Source organism: Typopeltis vanoorti, chromosome 23 (assembly GCF_054136105.1).
Source record: "Typopeltis vanoorti isolate ZY-2024b chromosome 23, IOZ_Tvanoo_1.0, whole genome shotgun sequence".
NCBI classification, from domain to species: Eukaryota; Metazoa; Arthropoda; class Arachnida; order Uropygi; family Thelyphonidae; genus Typopeltis; species Typopeltis vanoorti.
This window is the reverse complement of record NC_143571.1, coordinates 25,390,273-25,409,945: the sequence shown is the minus strand read 5'-3', so window position 1 is coordinate 25,409,945 and position 19,673 is coordinate 25,390,273. Positions and strand designations below refer to the sequence as shown.

The following is a 19,673-nucleotide window of genomic DNA, read 5'->3' as shown; positions in this document are numbered from 1 at the left end:
TAAAAAAATAAAATAAAAATAAAATTTAAAAAAAAATCAATACAATAAAAAGTTAGGAAAGATGAGCTGATTTGTAAAGTACTATCTCCCATACTTTGAGTAGTTTTAATATGTCTTCCTCTTCAAACACAGAAGAAATAACCTGCATTACTATCCCTTATGTACAAGGCATCAGTGAACGTATAGCAAAAGTTTTAAAACCACTGAATATTTTTGTTGCCTTTCGACCGTTTAGAAAAATCTCCACCTTTCTCACTTCTCCTAAGGACAAGCTTCCACATCTTAATCATTCAGATGTCTACCAGATTCCGTGCTCTTGTGGATTATCTTATTTCGGATAAATGGGAAGATCTGCCTCTATTCGGCTAGAAGAACACCAATCTCATATTGAATACTTTAAACCTGAAAAGTCTGGACTTGCAGAACATGCCATCTTCACCAGACACAGAGTTCATTGGAGAAAGACAAAAGTTCTTCACAAAAGTCAGTTTCTCATGGAACGCCTTTATAAAGAAACATGTGAAACTCTACTTCATTCTCCTAACTTAAACAGATCCGACAGCTTATGTCTATCCCCTTTATGGGAGATAGTACTTTACAAATCAGCTCATCTTTCCTAACTTTTTATTGTATTGATTTTTTATTTATTTTTTTTTTATTTTTATTTCTTTATTTTTTTATTTTTTATTTATTTATTTTTTATTTTTATTTTATTTTATTTTATTTTTTTTAAGGAAAGTTATTGACCTTTTTAGTTATCTTACACCAGCTACTTAAGTGGTGTTTTTTTGAATTGTCAGTTATTGTTTAATTTGAGCTTAATGTACTGAAGATGCCTGTGACACACAGGTGAAAATTATACTATTAAATAATCTTTGTACATGTGTTTTTTCCATTATTAATTTTGTATCCTCATTTTTGCTGTTACTACTAAATGAAATTTTAATACTTTTTTGTAATGTAAAAAGTTACTATAAATTCCTTGTTGATTTTAATTTGAAAAACGGTCAAGAAATTATATAAACTACAACTTTATTATTCATATTAACATCACTTGTCTAATATGATTTTCAGATTGCCTATTTGAAAACAAATTAGTTCCTAATCAAATGAAGTTTTCTCCAACTGGTGATCCCTGCACATCTTGTCACTGTGTAAATGGCAATGTAACATGTTCACATATAAAACCTGTGTGTACCTCAGTCAACTGTAGCAAAACAGAGATACCCGATGGCTCTTGTTGTCCTGTTTGTAAAAGTAATGATTATTTATTATTCTTATTATTATTTTATGAAAAATGTATGTGTTTATGGGCCAGTTTAACCTGCCAGTCTATCAGGTTAAATGAGTTTTGGGTTGTTTTTGGACTGGCTAACTTTTTTTTCCTTTGATTTACTATATAAGAAATTATTCTTAGTTAAAAAAAAACAACAAAAAGAATGAATTCAGATATCTTTAAGTGTTTTTCAACTATTAGATTAACTAACAAATACACAATACACTTTATATATATATGTATTCATTTTTAATATAAACTGACTAAAAACCCGAGAATTATAATAAATTGAGATTTATTTGAAAACTCAACATGTTTCATCGAGATTGACTTCATCAGGTGTTAAGAACATAGAAAGATATTAAAAGACGCTGAAAAAAACATTGAGACACTCTAAAGCTATACAACTATAAAGTTATAATATACGACTGTAAATTACAGTTATTATGAACTTGAGCTATAGTCCGTGTTAAGGTTCTATTGTTGTACACTTGTGCATGTGTGGAACCACGCGATCTCCAGTATCTGATAGTAGAGCTGAAAGAGTCAGGCAAATTATAGCTGAGATTATTGTTCATATGAAGAGGGTCCAAGGTGATTTCTTTTGACTCTACAATGTGGCGTTCTACCTCATCATGGCAAATGTATAGGTTTGAAGTTGTTGTCCAATTTACTTCATGTTGGCGGCTTTCATTGTTCGTGTTTATTGAAAACAGGACATGGCCTGATAGGGCAGTTGCTCTGGTTCTCTTATAAGCAATGTCTCTCTGGTGCTCCTCGAGACGTTGGAGGATAGATTTCTCTGTTTGGCCATAGTAAGGTTTTCCACACTCACATGTGACTGTGTATACACCTGAAATTGTAGATGGTTGTGAGGTTGTTTGTAGTTGCTGAAACTTGATCTTATTTTTTGAAGAGTCGAGAAGCACGTTTGTATGTTGAATTTCTTTGAGATTCTACTCAGTTTTTTGGATAGAGTGCTGATATATGGCAAGGAGATATAACCTTTGGAGTTGTTTTGTGTCTCTACGTTGACGGTGGGATAATTGTTTGTTGATACTTTTTAAAGTATCAACAAACAATTATCCCACCGTCAACGTAGAGATATTGGATAATTGTTTGTTGATACTTTTTAAAGTATCAACTAACAATTATCCCACCGTCAACGTAGCAACGTAGAGACACAGAATGACTCCAAAGGTTATATCTCCTTGCCATATATCAGCACACTATCCAAAAAACTGAGTAGGATCTTAAAGAAATTCAACATACAAACGTGCTTCTCGACTCTTCAAAAAATAAGATCAAGTTTCAGCAACTACAAACAACCTCACAACCTTCTACAATTTCCAGGTGTATACACAGTCACGTGTGAGTGTAGAAAACCTTACTATGGCCAAACGGAGAAATCTATCCTCCTACGTCTTAAGGAGCACCAGAGAGACATTTCTTATAAGAGAACCAGAGCAACTGCCCTATCAGGCCATGTCCTGTTTTCAATAAACACGAACAACGAAAGCCGCCAACATGAAGTAAATTGGACAACAACTTCAAACCTACACATTTGCCATGATGAGGTAGAACGCCGCATTGTAGAGTCAAAAGAAATCACCTTGGACCCTCTTCATATGAACAATAATCTCAGCTATAATTTGCCTGACTCTTTCAGCTCTACTATCAGATACTGGAGATCGCGTGGTTCCACACACGCACAAGTGTACAACAATAGAACCTTAACATGGACTATAGCTCAAATTCATAATAACTGTAATTTACAGTCGAATATTATAAATAGCTTTAGAGTGTCTGAATGTTTTTTTCAGCGTCTTTTAATATCTTTCTATGTTCTTAACACCTGATGAAGTCAATCTCAACGAAACATGTTGCGTTTTCAAATAAATATCAATTTGTTATAATTCTTGGGTTTTTAGTCAGTTTATATTAAAAATGAACATATCCCAACCCCGAGTTAATAGTAGTAGTCATATATATATAAGGCATAATCGATTTATTCAGCTGAGAGACATTTTTTTTTAAAAAGATTACATGACTGAAAGCTGAGAGATAAATGTAAAAAATACTATTTAATTAAGCATGACTAGTTTTGTCTTCATAGAAGACTTCTTTGGGTGCATAACGAGAGAGAACAACCAAAAAAAATTGCAAAAGAATAAAAATCATCTATAGGTTAAATTGTTAGCATGTTAACATTTGAAGCTGTTCCGTGCACATGCGATCAACATTTCGTGAATGCCAAAGTTGGATGGCAGTGCAATTGCAGTGTGAGTGATTATAGCTGAGGTTGGTGTTGAGATGTATTTGATTGAGGATGATTTCTTTGGATTCCACAATTCTTCTTTCCAGTTCATCACAGCAGCGAAAGATATTTTCAGATATTTGTCCCATAAGACTGGATGAATGAAGTTTTTCTCATTAGCATCAGCAGAATTGAATTCAGGACATGGTTCAATAGAGCACTAGCTCTGTTTTGCCATATGTGACATCTCTTTTATTTTCCTCAAGATGTAATTCGATGGATATTTCCGTCTGGCCAAAAGCTGCTGCAAAATGTGGAACCAGTACTTTTATCAGAAAAATTACAAATAGTAACTGAAACAAAAGTAATTTAAAACTGATGAATGTATTTTTAATATTCTTTCCTTTAACAGCCTAGAAAATATTTATAAAGACTATTTCTATTTATATATTCATGAAGATCCTACTGATCTCGCTTCCATTAGCAGGAGGATGATGCTGTCCATCTACAGTAAAATTATACTGTAGATGGACAGCATCATCCTCCTGCTAATGCCTTTTTAAATAGTTCCTTAGTGGTAGTCTATTAATGTTGATATGTCTCTTTCTCCAATTTGATATCACTAATGCAACATGGAAAATAGAGCCGACTCTATGGTTCGCCTCAAGCAAAGCTAGCATAAATGTACTACTTGGGTTGGCACATTTACAAAGGTGAGATTTCATCAATAAAATAAAATAATATAAAAAAACTCTTTGGAAATCTTCAGTATCCTAATTTTGCAATTGTGGGTATATTAAAATAGAATGATAACATTAGTAAGAAAAGTTTTTATTTCATGAAATAAAATTTTTCTGATTTCATTTTCATAATTAAGCGAACCCACTGCTATCTACTGGCACTAATGGGTATTAAATTCATGTATACTATATATTGCTGTGTTCGGTTTCAAGCACTATGTTAAATAAAGCGCTGACTAATGAAAGTTCCTTAAAAACCCACAATGTGCTCTGATTCACAGCATTTTTGTGTAAAAAGTAAAAAAATAACGAAACTTCAACTTATTACTATAGTAATTTTTTTTTCATGTTTTCAGTTTAAAAAAATCTTGAAATCTGAGCAATGTGTGCCAATTTCGTGTCGTGGACAGAAAATTTCAGACATTTCAGCTCACAATGCTATCCTATGGGCTAATATCACAATCTGTCACACTGTAATATGCCTTATACTGCACATATCTCTACACCGATTTTTATGTAGTAATATGGCTGTGCTAACATTGCAGAAATTATTTTGGTGAATCATCTCTGAACATTCTCCAACATCTCTTCATCCTGTCGAAAATCAGAAAATCCGGTGACTAAATTTGTGCACAGTAGTCCATATTTGGCCTACTCAGAGCCTTATACTATGGAACAAGAATCTCCTTACTTCTACAAGTCAGTGTCTTCTGCATCATTGCCAGAAATTGCTGTGTTGTCATCACAATTTTGACAATTTGTGCTCTAAATTTTAGATCCTTATCCACCATCATCCCAAGATGATGGATGGTGATGGTGGATCCTTATTTCCTCCACCTCCGGTAATATATTCCCACCAAGAGTAAATTCTACATTCTACAGAGAATCCAAGGTGTGCGAATGGTGTAGTGAGAAAAGTATTAGTGAAGCTGGATGGAAACAGAATACCAACCTGGATTTGATGAGAATGAAAATCTTGCAAGAGAGCAGAATGGTTTTGTTAAGGATAGGTCTTGCTTTAGTAATTTTATTACATTTTATAATAGGGTGACTAACATGTTGGACATAGTAGAATGCTCTTTCTTTTAAGGTTACACGGTGATCAGCATTCATATTTATTAAATTAGGGAAACAAAACACATGTGCTGAAAAGAACACACATGTTTCAACACGTGTGTTTTGTTTCCCTAATTTAATAAATATGAATAGTAGAATGCTGATGCAGTGATTTATCTAGGTTTTGTGAAAGCATTTGATAGAGTACTATGTGATAAATTACTGTTCAAATTCATCAGAATGATAATGGATAGTCAGTTGATATCTTGGTTAGAGGGATGGTTGACTGGTAGGAACCAGAGAGCTGTGTATGGAAATGCAATGTTCTGTAAAGGGAAGGTGACAGTTCGTGTATTACAGAGTTCAGTTCTAGGATCCTTGCTGTATATTTTATATATAAGCAGTGCTTTTTTTCTGGGGAAAAAGGTGCTGGTATTCACCATGAAGATGTTATTACAGTAACTTCCACACTTTTAACATATCCTCCGATATACACTCGGCATCTCGTTTTGTTGGCAAGCTTTGTGCGCTGCATTCTCCTTATGATCGTAAATCTTTTTTCTTAACGACATTAACTGTTGTTTGCGAGATTCTCCAAAATAACTGATTTTACCATTTGACCACTCTGCTGAAATTTTTGTTCCCATGTGTTTATCGACGACAAGACTTCCGACATCACAACATGCTTTGCAGCCCAACATTTTATTCTTGACATACAGCCACCTGTTGTTTCTCTTGCAGAAGTCATTTTTCTGCAAAAATGTCCAACATTCAGGCCAATCATTATCAGAAGCTGCTTCCTTTTGATCACATGGATCTTCGTCTTGGTTTTGTGATCCTCTTCACCAAGTGTATTTTCAGTGCTAGTTTTCTGTTTTACAGGATCACAAGTAGATTCAACAATTTCTGCTTTTTCAGCCTTTTTTCTCATTGGCATAATGTAACTACTTATTTTACTCATTTTGAACAATGATTGCACTGATTTAACTTAGATTAATTCAAAACTCACATGAACACCTGCCTGTTGCAGAGTGAATATAGAATTGATAAACCAATATTGGAAGCAATCGGAAGTGAACACAACTTCCTGTTTCCGGTTATGTTCCAACCTATGAAGCAGGAAAGCAGGGTACCAACTTATGAATCAAAACTGAAAATTCAATTCGTGAATACAGTACCACCTACTGGAATATTTATAATACATTTTGCTGTCAATAAAGCACAAATTTTTAAAAACTTAAGAAAAAAGGTGCCAGTACTGCATACCGTTGCATACTGCCAGAAAAAAAAGCACTGTATATAAGTGATGTAGATTAAAGTTTGTGAGAAAATATTCAGTTTATTTTCTGATTATGCTAAATTAGGAACTGCAATCATGGAGTTCTAATGTTGCTGCAAAAGGATTTGAATAGACTGGTGCGTTAGGCTGAAGAATGGGATGATCACTTCAGTGTTGATAAAGTGTAAGGTCATGCACTTTAGCCATAGAAGATGGAATGAGGTTTTTCATATTGCAGGAACTTTGTTCCAGAAGGTGGAGGAGGTAAGGAATCTGAGGATCTTGGTAGATAAGGAACTGATGTTCTGGGGACACATCACAAAAGTTGTAAAGTTTACCCAGAAAACTGCCTCTATAATGCAATGAACCTTGACAAGTAGAGACAAGGAGGTGATAATTCCACTGTATGAGGTACACTAAGTTACATTTGGATTTCTGTACACAGATCTGGTTACCTAGATATATGAGCAATCAGAAAAGATTAGAGTGCAGAGGCAACTGTCTCAGGATTCTGGAATGTTGAGTATGAGGACAGATGAAGCAATTGTGGTCTTCAGAGCTTGGTAGAGAGGAGGAGAGGAGATGATATGATTGAAACATAAGTTATTGACAGGAGCCTATCAGATAGATACAGGGAAATTATTGCAGAGAGTAACAGGTGATGGAGAATGGGAGGTTATACTTGGAAATTGTACAAAGGTCATATGAATAAGGAAGTGAAAAGGAGTTTTTTTTGTTGTTTGTTTGTTTGCATTGCATGTGATGAATGGATGAAATGCATTGCAGCGGGCACTACATGCACCACTGAATTGCTGAATGTTTTTAAAGCAAGATATGGTAGTTTATTGTAGTCTGTGAGTATTTGCCTTCCCTCAGTGAGGCTTCTCATCTCATAAAACCTGAAAATAATAGGTATTATTTCTGGGAAAAATTCTCATGTTACTCCTCTTGAAACTATTAGTTTTACAGTTATTATAGCCTGTTTTTGTTTCTTTATTTTTTAAATACATTGGCTTTTTTACTCAAGAAAATTTTTAGGGCGTTATAAGTGTATTTTAAAGGAGGAAAATATAGCAGAATAATTAAGGAAGAAAATTTTGTACATACCTTGTTTAGATGCTAGGATGAGTTCATTCTCCATATTTCTGCTGTTAGGCTGTTAAAGGGTGGGGGGGTGATTGATGCAAGGTGGGAAGAATAATTTTGAAAACCATCCCGAAAATGTTCTGATAATGGTCACACAACCGAAACAGCTCGCACCCCGTTAACGCTCTCCCCTGCCCCAGTTTTCCCATAAAACCCTTCCCCCTTCCCCAAAGAAGCACCCTTAAGTATAATAATATGTATATGTATATATATATTATTTTAGAAAAAAACTGGGTTTTCAAAATTATTCTTCCTGCCTTGCATGAATCACTCCCCCTCCCGTCCCCCCCCCCCTTTTAACAGCCTAACAGCAGAAATATGGAGAATGAACTCATCCTAGCATCTAAACAAGGTATGTACAAAATTTTCTTCCTCAATTATTCTGCTATATTTTCCTTTAAAATACTTATAATGCCCTAAAAATTTTCTTGAGTAAAAAGTAAATAGTAATATACTGAAAATAATACTAATATTAACCTAATTAATCAAATCAACCTCTTATTGCCATATTAGTAAAATTTTCTCCTTTGTTACTATTTGGTGCTTCTGTTTTGGTGACTATTCAAAGAAGTTGCTGAGGGCTTTGTATATTGCCCCAAACTGAACTTCAATTATGTAGACTGTCCATGCCTGAAATTTTGGAAATTGTTATTAGCAACTGTATGATGTAATTTATTTTTCTTTTATTTATTTATTTATTTTTATTTTTAGTAACTTGGTACTGTAATGATTTACAGCCTGATACTCTTTCTAAAAAGGAATAAACATGTTTAATTCTTTAATTTTATTAAATATGTTTATTCCTTTTTTAAATAGAGTCCTCACAGTTAATTCTCCAACTAAAAATGATAATGAAACTAGCCAGTTTAAACAAAGCAACTCTCCTATTTTTTTTCTTCTATTTCATCTTTTGAGAACATATCTGCTTGACAAATACCTCAAATCTATCTCTGAAATTTAAATCTTTCAACTTTTTATATGATTTTTATATCTTTGTTTCCTCTGTGTTATTGGTATTCATAGCTATTTTTTAATATCAAATAGGTTTTAATATTTAAAATTAATTATTTAAGTGGCTTTGATAATACTATACTATGTATTAATTCCAATTGTGATCTATGTATTCAGGATGCATTGATGAATTTCAAAGGCACATTGATCATGGCCGTCAGTGGATTCATCACTCTGATATTTGTCAGATTTGTACTTGTCATGAGGGTATCATTCGTTGTGAAAGGATTCAGTGTACATCAGAATGCAGTCACCCAGTGCAAAGACCCCTTCGTTGTTGTCCTGAATGTGATGGTGTGTGTGTGTGTATAATATATATATTTTTTTTGAATTAGTTAAAATTAAATGGTAACAACATGACTGATTTTTGATTAAATATTTTAAATTTTCATTCATTTCCCTTAACTCGCAGTTTATTGTTTAAAACAATATGTGTATATTGCAATGATTTTTAACATAAATAAGCCAAATTTGAGGAACATGAACATGTCGGCCTGGTTGGCCGAGTGGTTAGCATATCTATTCTCAAGCCAAATCGTATCCACTCTCCAGGCTACAGGTTCGAATCCTGCTGTGGGCATGAATGTTTGTGATTAGCGTGAACATGGAGAGTTTTAGAATAAGTGCCCTCCCTCGATGAGTCACTGAACTCCCTGGAGGTGTCATGTAATAATAAATAATAACATCAACTATCATCATCATCAAATTCCTGCCATGTACCCTCAAGGGGTATACAGGATATGATAGTACTACATGAAAAAAATTTACATCATTACTAACTTCCTATCTACAATTTTCCTCCAAATCAGTCTGTTACTTGTCAAGACTCCAACATTATCAGATCTTACATTTCTATCATCTAAGGCACTTTGTACTGTATCAATCCACCTATATCTTGGTCTTCCTCTGGGTCGTTTTCCTGCCAACCTGGCAGAGAACACTTGTTTTGCTAATCTTTCTTCGCCCATTCTGTTTAAGTGACCATACCGCCTGAGATTAGCTCTGCTAACGCATTCCTGGATGCTGACAATGTCAAGTTCTTTCCTAATATCCTCGTTTTTAACACGTTCGCTGCCACGCTACTTTGGCATGGTCTGTTCCCCTACGCCGAGCAGTTTTTCTTCTTCAAGGTCAGTACGATAATCTCGTTACCGGAGGTAAACGTCCTACGAGTATACTCGTAGTTGGCTTGTACAGACCATATACGGTCTATGAGAATACATAGTTTTGATGCTAGCCCCACAAGCCAAGGATTTTCACTTCTTCAAGGTCACTACAATAATCTCGTTCCCGGAGGTAAGCGTCATACGAGTATACTCGTAGCTGGCTTGTGAAGCAGGTTTACCCACTACGAGTATACTCGTAGTTGGCAGCGAACGTGTTAATATGATATTGCCATTGATGCCATCTGTTCACACCTCTAATCTTTCTCAGGACTCTCATATCTGCGGTCTCTAGTCTTTGGTCAAGTGTTTTACTTCTGACCCAGCGCTCAGATCCATAAGTTAAAACTGATTTGAACACCGTCTTGTATACAGCTAATTTAGTGTTCCGACTAATTTCTCTCTTATTCCATATGAATTTATTCAATTGACTTCCCACCATACCAGCTTTGCTAATTCTGTTATCTATTTCTATATTTAATTTACCATCTTCACTAAAAATCGTGCCTAAGTAGCTGAAATGTTTTACATGTTCCACAGGTTCTCCATTCACAACACAGTTGACATTTTCAATGATTCTGCCTATTTTCATTGTCTTTGTCTTTTTACTGCTGACTTTCATACCATATCTATTACAACAGTTATTCAACTTAGTCAGTGAATCTTGCAGACTTGTAGCGGATTTATTCAGAAGTATAACATCATCCGTATAAAGCAAAGATCTGACATTAACATCTCCAGTTTTGATATCATGTTTAATACCACTTTCGTTCATAATGTGATTCATATAGATAATGAATAACAGAGGGGATAATGTACATAATTGTCTCACACCAGATTTAACATTAAACCACCTTCCTGTACTTCCTTCAATTCTAACTGCTGACTTACAACTCAAATAAAGACTAAGTATTGCTTGATATAATGTCCCATTTAACTGTAGCATATTGAATAGCTTCTCTCTTGGAACCTTGTCATATGTCTTTTCCAAATCGACAAAACTTAAATACAGATCTTTGTTATATTCCCATGCTTTCTCGACTATTTGTCATAAAGTGAAGATCTGATCCTGACAACCTCTATTTGGCCTGAATCCAGCTTGTTCTTCACCAAGCTTTTATTCCACAATTCTTCTCAAGTATACTTGCATAGATCTTGCCAGGAACACTCAGTAGGGAAATACCTCTGTAATTCTCACATTCAGTTTTATTTCCCTTTTTATATATGGGTACTATGAGAGCTCTACTCCAATCATCGGGAATTCGTCCCTCTGTCCAGGCTTTCTGAACTATGCAGTGCAGCCACTGTAAGACTCTTATACCACCATACTTCAGCATTTCTGGTCGAATATCATCTACTCCTGCTGCCTTTCCACATTTCAAGCCTTTGATGGCTTTTTCTACTTCGAGAATGGATAAGTATTCCTGACTGCATGCCTGGTCAGTGTTTTTTACCACTGTGCTATCATCGCTGTTTGTTTCATTTAGCAGTTTTTTAAAGTAATTACTCCATACTTCAAGGATATCATTTTCTCCCATTTTCATATCACCTTTATCATCTCTGACTCCTTTTACATCACTCTTTCCTCCATTCCTAAGCTTCTTCAACAACCTTCAGAATATTTTGCCACCTTCTTGATATTTATTTTCTATATTCTTGCCAAAGTTCTCCCATGACTTTTGTTTAGCTAGTTTTACACAGTGTTTACCATTCTTGCATTTGTCTCTGTATTCTCTAAGAGCACAAGCTGACTTATTTGCCAGGAAATTTTGATATGCTTTCTTCTTTTCCTTCACTGCCTCTTTAACTTCCTGTGTCCACCATGGAGTTCTAATTTTTCTATCCTTGCAGACAACCTCACCACATGCCTCTCTAGCTGAATCAATCAGGGCTTTTTTCAAGGCTTGCCATTGAATCTCCAAGGTTTGATTCCTGTTCTCAAACTCTTTCATTTTTTCTTCAATAATCTTTGTGTATTTTAGTCTACAGTTCACATCTGAGAGCTGCTCAACTTTTATTCGCTTTAAAGCTTTCTTACATGTTATTGTTTTCAATATGAAATTCAATTTTATCCTGCTCAAGACTAAATAGTTATCACTTCCAATTTCAAATCCTCTGTACACTCTGGTGTCCTGCACCTGGGAGAAAAAATCACTATCAACAATAACATAGTCAATGAGACTTTTCTTATTCCTTGCCTCTTCTCTCCATGTGAATTTGTGCACATTTTTATGTTGGAACATGGTGTTAGTAATAACCAGTCCCTGTCCTGAGCAGAAATCCAACAGATGTTTGCCATTATTATTAGCTTTGCTCTTTTCTCCAAATTTTCCCAAAATATTTTTATATGTCTCACAATCATTTCCTACTCTGCTGTTTAGATCCCCAAGAAGGACCAACTTTTCCTTCTTCATTGTGTCAGTTGCTTTTTCTAAAGCATCAAAAAATTCATCCACTTCTACCTTAGTGGAACCTTCTGTGGGACCATAGGCACAAATAAGTCTCATTGTCCAGTTCCCCATTCTCATATTTGCCCACATTACTCTACTTGAGACTGCCTGCCATTCAAGAAGATTAGCCTCGTATTTTGTGTTGAATACTATGGCTACTCGTTCTTTTCCTTGATTGTCATTGCCTGAATATAACATTTTGTATTTATTGCTCAGAAAGATCTCACCAGTTTTATCTTTTTTGTTTCAGTCCCCCCTATTATGTCGATCTGGTTCTTATCTAATTCCTCAGCTAGCTCCATTTCTTTGCCATTCAGGCCTCTTATGTTGATAGTACCGATCTTTAACTCTGGTGATGTTGAGTTGGGGTGTGTTTTCAGATTTGTTCCAGTGGCTGACTTTTCGCTGTTCGCCCTGGTTCCCTGGCGAAAACAACGGGGGCCTTGTTTAACCTGGTGACGCCCCAGCCGGCATGAAATTTTGTATGTTGTACCATCATATTTTATTTTGGTTTAACCAATAAGAATACAATTTGGTCGGCTAAATCCAAATTGCCAGCCCATCCTCGTTCATTCAGTATCCAAGTAGATACCCAACAGGGTGCACCACGAGAAGGTGAGGATTGGACATTAGGTGAGAAGCCCTGGTCGGTTCTCCGCATTCCTTTAAAGGCTATGTGGAGGTCTCCTCTCAGTTATACAGCTCTTTATCTTTAGACCTCCATTTAGTCAAACAACTCATTGCAGGAGGTCCTTTGTCACACTCGTGCACACACAAATGCAGCTCATCAAACCATGTCTTAAATACATTTTTGTCCTCTGCAGTTCACCACAATCTCAGACAATGAATTCCATTCAGGATTCACCATACAGAAAACCTACTTCTCACTCTCCTACTCATATCATCCTTATATTGCTTCTAGAAGTGATTTCTTGTTCTTCCATTCTATGAAAAAAACTTCTATTGATCTGGCAACAATCCCTTACCGAGATATATGCCTCTATCATATTCCTTCCACCTTCCTCTTTCTATCGTCTAGACTCTGCAAATTGCATTTCTCAACATTTTTCATAATCAACATTCCAGGGACCAGAAAACCACCTTAAACAATTGATCTGAACCATTAAAATATCTCTTCATCTTTCTAAAACTAGGTGACTAAATTTGTGCACAGTAGTATCTGTTGTAGAGCCTCCGTTGCTCAGTCAGTATAGACGAAGCCCTTTGGTTGGAAAGACCTGGGTTCGATTCCCGTCAGTGATGTGAGGAACCTTTATCTGGTCTCTTTTGACTAAAGTTGAGTTAGCCTGTCTCATACAGAGGTAGAGAGTTCCCCCCCCCCCAGCAACTTGGGTTTTTCATCTATCAGAACAGACAAACCTGCCAGTAGAATGCACGCAGTTTACAGACAATATTTAGAGGCATATGGGTTACCTATGCCTCTAGGTATTCTTGTTTACCACCTTATCCTTGTATTATGGTTAGGAAATACAAGAATACTTGGAAGGCTGTGCGTGTTGAATGCCTGTTAAAGCCACTGATAGGATAGGATTAGGTATCTGTTGTAGCCTAATTAAGGCTTCATATGATGGAAACATAATCATCTACTTGCTTCTACAGTTATGTCTCCTAATTGCCAGAATGTGTTGTTCTGTCCCTAAAATTTTACGCTGTTATCTAAATTTTAGGTCCTTATTGTCTCTTCCTCCACCAAGATATCACCACCAGTTGTATATGTTGCTTCCTATCTTTTTTTTTTCCCAAAATTTCCTCTAAATTTTATATTTGCAACATTGAACAGGTAATCTTATTCATTTACTCATTCACTTAGTCTATTGATCTATTGATATGAGAAGTAGAGCAGATGTTCTGGCCTTATAAAAGTCCTTTTATAAGGCCAGAACATCTGCTCTACTTCTCATAGTTCTTCCCAACTTCACATCATCTGCAAACAACTACATATCCCCCCCCCATGAATTCCTAACATCATTAACGCACAAGTTAAATAGCAATAGCCTCAGGCTCCTGAAACATACCACTTGTATCTGCCTTCTGTAGTTTTCTTGTATAATGACACCTATGGAGTATCCATAACTAGAGAATAACATATATGCCACAGTAAAATAAATTTTAAATTGTATTATGTAAATATTTCATCTTAGTAGGGCTTCAGCACTTTCTTTATATAACCATCCATGTTTATATATGAATCTACGTAGCAGCTTAGCATTTTTTAATCATTGGATCCTGTGGTTAGCATTTTCAATTCCATGTTGTACAAGGCCAGATTTGTGAGGTTATAACAGATGTGGTTTTGATGTTCAGAGATACATTTATTTACAGATCTTCCTATTGATCCATAGTAAGACACATTACACAAACATGCTACTTTGTATATGCCAGATAGCATCATTGGTGAGAGTTTGTCTTTTGGAGAAGGTAGCAAGTTGTGAATTTGGTTGATGGGTTTATAGGTAGCAATAAGTTGATATTTTATCATAATTTTTGCTACATGTTCAGAAAAGCCTTTAATATATGGCATCCTCTGGGCTTCTTCGTGTCTGGGTTACTTTTTAGAAGAGTGGTTGATTATTTTATGGATTATTATTGGATTATATTATTATTATTATTATTATTATTATGTGGCACTTCCAGGGAGTCCAAGACTCATCGAGGAAGGACACCTATTCTACAACTCTGTATCCATTTAGTGTATACCATACCTCTCTACATCTTTCTATATCCATTTAGTAAGGCTGTTTCTTTGTATATTATCTCATTATATATTTCCAAATTTTGGAAATATGTAATGAGATTATATATACCATACCTACTATACAACTTTCTACAAGTATTTTTACAAGTATAGCCATTCTGGTCTTGCAGACCATGCTCTGGATACTCGCCACAGAATACGGTGGAAGAAAGCAACAATAATACACCGGAGCAAATATAAATTCGAAAGATTATTTATGGAATCAGCCTCTGCCCTAAGAAACTCTCCAAACCTCAACAAATTTGGTTGTATGCGACTGCACCAAATTTGGGAGGCATACATCAGCAGACCTTCAGCCCAACGGCCAAGAACGCCTACTTAGCCCTCCAGAGGGCACCATCGGGACTTCTAGGAGAACGATAGCTTCAAATCTTCATTCTTAGTTACTGTATTGTTATTGCCTTGTGTGCACCTGCCTTTTTGTAAGTTCCTTTAGAAAATGGCAATGTGACATTGCCGAAATATCGGAAATATCTATTAAAATATTATTTAATATATATTCGGATCTACGTTGTTTCAATTCCCTAAGTTATTTAGAAATGCATAACCAACATATAAGCCTGTCTACGAGAATCAACATCATCCACAGAGATACGATCGCACGGAAGGCTCGCCAATATGGTAAAATGAAGTTGAAGCTGTCTAGACAATTAAATCGTCTGACTTTCCTGAAACGCTGCCGGGATAACAAGGTAATCCCGAACTGTGTAAAATTGAAGCACCGTTTTGTGCCGCAAAAAGCGCTCCGTATATACAACCGCGCTAGCCACGCGTTACTTCGCGAACAAATCACCGCCACGCGGTTAGGCTTAGCCGAAATTAACGAAGCTATTCGTACCCTCGAAGATGAACTTTCAGGCACTTTGAATCAAGAACTGTGGTCAATTTTACATTACATCTCGTGTACCGCTGCAGACAAAGAGTTTGAAAAGATACGAGGCCGACAGATGAAGAAATTTGATAAATTAAAAAAGAATTCTACCGTCAACCCAAAACTTGCTACCAACACCGTAATCAACCTTTCTTCAGTCACACTGAAGCCTGAAGCTCTCAACGTGCTTTCACGTGGCCACAACTTCGCCATTGCTTCCAAAAAAATACTGAGTGAGGAGATTATGATCCAGATTGAAAGAGGAATCCGCCACCTTCCACATCAAATCGCCAACAGTGTAAGACTGGATGTAGCTTGTGTCCTTTCCATAGCAAAACCACCCAAAACCAATATATCCAACAAGGAATTTAAAGCCCTACAGGAATTGAGAAATAATAAAGAATTAGTTATCACCAAAGCAGATAAAGGAAATGCAACTGTAGTACTTAACCAAAAGGACTACAAAGGTAAGCTGAATGCTCTTCTATTAGATCGGGCTACTTACCTCCCCATCAATTACAATCCCACCAACTCACAAATTAGAAAACTTCACAGGCTCCGTAAAGAAGTCACTTCTTGGCCTGTAGAAGTTACCAACAGATTAAAACCGTTTAACTCTATACCCCCCCGAATTTACGGACTCCCAAAAATACATAAAGAAAATGTGCCATTACGTCCCATAGTGGATGGCATTGATTCCCCCACATACAAATTAGCTAAACATTTGGCCAAAGAGCTCACACACTATACTGGCAACACACCATCACACATAAAAAACTCAGCCCACTTCAAAGCCAGCATAGAAAACCTTACACTCCAACATACTGACATAATGGTCAGCTTCGATGTCTCTTCCTTATTCACAAATGTCCCACTCAAGGAAACTTTAGAGCTTATCCAAGCTAAATTTTCCCCCGATATCTCAGCCCTATTTCAGTTCACAATGAACTCAGGCTATTTCGTTTGGCAGGGAAAATTCTACAAACAAATAGAGGGGACAACCATGGGCTCACCACTCTCACCACCCTTGGCCAATTTCTTTATGGAGACCTTTGAGGAAAAAGCCTTAGCCTCTGCCCCACAAAAACCAACCATATGGCTTTGCTACGTTGATGATGTGTTCGCTATTTGCCCACATGGCTCTGAAACACTCCTCTCATTCCTTACACACTTAAACAACCAACACGCCAGAATCAAGTTCACCCTGGAAAAAGAGGAAAACAACTGCCTCCCTTTCCTAGACACACTAGTCACCCGCCAGCCTGATGGAACTTTGGTTTTCTCAGTTTACAGAAAACCCACCCATCCAGGCAGATACATCCACCAACAATCCCCCCCCTCACAACAATATGGAGTGGTAAAAACACTACACAACAGGGCTAAACTAATCTGTTCTAACGACATAGCCCTTAACACTGAACTAAATCACATCCTCAACACTTTCTCAGCCAATGGCTACCCCCCCCAAAAAATCCAAAAAATATTAAAACCTACAAACCACAGCCCCCCTCCTCCCCCCTCCACAAAAAAGATTACTCTAAATCCATCACCATTCCCTACATCCGAGGCACCTCAGAAAAAATTACCAAAATTCTAAAAAAACATGACCTCACCTCCTGTTACAGGCCTTACAGAAAATTGGCATCTCTTATCCGCTCTACCAAAGACCAACCACTTCCCCTAGACCTACCTGGTGTATACCAGGTCCCTTGCAGTTGTAAACTGTCGTACTTTGGCCAAACAGGCAGGACAGTGAATATCAGAATTTCTGAACACAAGGACTACATCCGGTTTTACAAGTATAGCCATTCTGGTCTTGCAGACCATGCTCTGGATACTCGCCACAGAATACGGTGGAAGAAAGCAACAATAATACACCGGAGCAAATATAAATTCGAAAGATTATTTATGGAATCAGCCTCTGCCCTAAGAAACTCTCCAAACCTCAACAAATTTGGTTGTATGCGACTGCCCCAAATTTGGGAGGCATACATCAGCAGACCTTCAGCCCAACGGCCAAGAATTAAATGTTTGCCGGGAGGTGTAGTGGTTTCTTGTAATCCATCTGCTTGGAGGTTTGAACTGGAGGATGGTTTGAGGACTGGAGTGCTGTCCTGGTTGGTCGAGTGGTTAGTGTATCTGCTCTCCAGTCAAAAAGCTGTGGATTCGAATCTCGCCATGGGCATGGATGTTTGTGATTGTCTGTGAAAATACTAGTGGTGGTGGGTGGTAGATGATGATAAAACATGGAATTGTACATATTGTATATATTTACGGTACATATTTTAATATTTTTTAGACTTTAGCTTCATTCTTTGAAATTTGCAAAAGATTCATATTTGAAATCAATGCACTATCTCAGGTATAGATCTGAAACATTGTAATTAACCAATAAACAAAATAAAATTATATATAAATATAGTTAATTTATGTTCTGCAACTCACTATTGACTAAAAGTTGGCACATATAGACAAGGGGAGGTGGGATTAACAGAGTAAAAGGCAGATTATGTAAGGTAGATGGTAGATATTATATAACTGTTGTGTGGTGTATAATGGCCTCTTTGATAAGTTTGGGAATTCAGAAAGGCAGCATGTAAGATATATTAACAATAATAAAGTATGAGAAGTTGTGCAACAAAAGTCATGGGAAGACTTTGGTAAAAATATGGAAAATAAATATTAGGAAGGTAGCAAAATGTTCTGGAAGCTACACATTAAAGATACCGAGAAATTTTATACTTGGTTTTAATCCTTATCCCAAGGAAGCAAAACAATGTTTTGCATGTGAAATATATTCACATCTGAGCTACTTGTATATCGAGGCTAATGACTTCGTATCACTTGCCTTAGTATGTATCCTATAATGCAAAGCACCCCCCCCCCCCCTTTTCAGGCATGTATAATGCAATGCATAATGGGAAGAACCACTACCCAGACCAGTTTCGACTTTTATTGAAGTCTCATCAGTGGAAGCAAGACCTTGGAGAGATGCCAAGGTTAACACTTGTTTTGCTTCCTTAGGATAAATATTAAAACGAAGTATAAAATTTCTTGGTATCTTTAACATATAATACACCCAAGATGAAAAAAACTTTCTACATGTTCTGGAAGCTATCAAAGAAGCTTATTGATGGAGAAGGCATGCTGTAAAAGGAATCAAAGATGATAAAGATGACATGAAAACTGAAGATAAGGATATCCTAGATGTCTGGGGTAATTACTTTGAAACACTGTTAAACAAACCATGCAGTGAGAGAACCATACTAGAAAACTTTCAAGAGGGATGCAAAGAGGACTGCATAATCAATACGTGAGGTTGAAGAAGCCGTGAAACACTTGAAATGTGGAAAGGCAGCTGGAGTAGATGATATTCTACCAGAAAGGCTTAAGTATGGCAGTATAAAAGTTTTGTAGTGGCTACACTGCGTAATTCAGAGGGCCTCGTTAGAAGGTAGAATTCCCAATGATTCAAGTAGATCTCTCATAGTACGCATCTATAAAAAAGGAAATAAAACTGAATGTGAGAATTACAGAGGAAATTCTCTACTAAGGATTCCAGGTAAGATTTATGCAAGCATACTTGAAAAGAGACTGAGTAAGATTGTCAAATTGAAACTTGGAGAAGAATAAGTTGGGTTCAGACCA

The 19,673-nt window shown here is 36.4% G+C and overlaps 1 protein-coding gene across 3 annotated transcripts in view; it reads left to right on the top strand.

Annotated features, from left to right (window-relative positions):
* Positions 1-19,673, top strand: part of LOC150093698 (kielin/chordin-like protein) — a 1,333,292-nt gene that overhangs the window by 740,769 nt on the left and 572,850 nt on the right. For all 3 annotated transcript variants that reach the window (XM_090412628.1, XM_090412627.1, XM_090412629.1), the window contains 2 exons: positions 1,075-1,257; positions 8,883-9,059. In XM_090412628.1, coding sequence (XP_090268754.1) covers positions 1,075-1,257; positions 8,883-9,059 — 360 coding nt within the window. The remainder of the gene's footprint in view (positions 1-1,074; positions 1,258-8,882; positions 9,060-19,673) is intronic.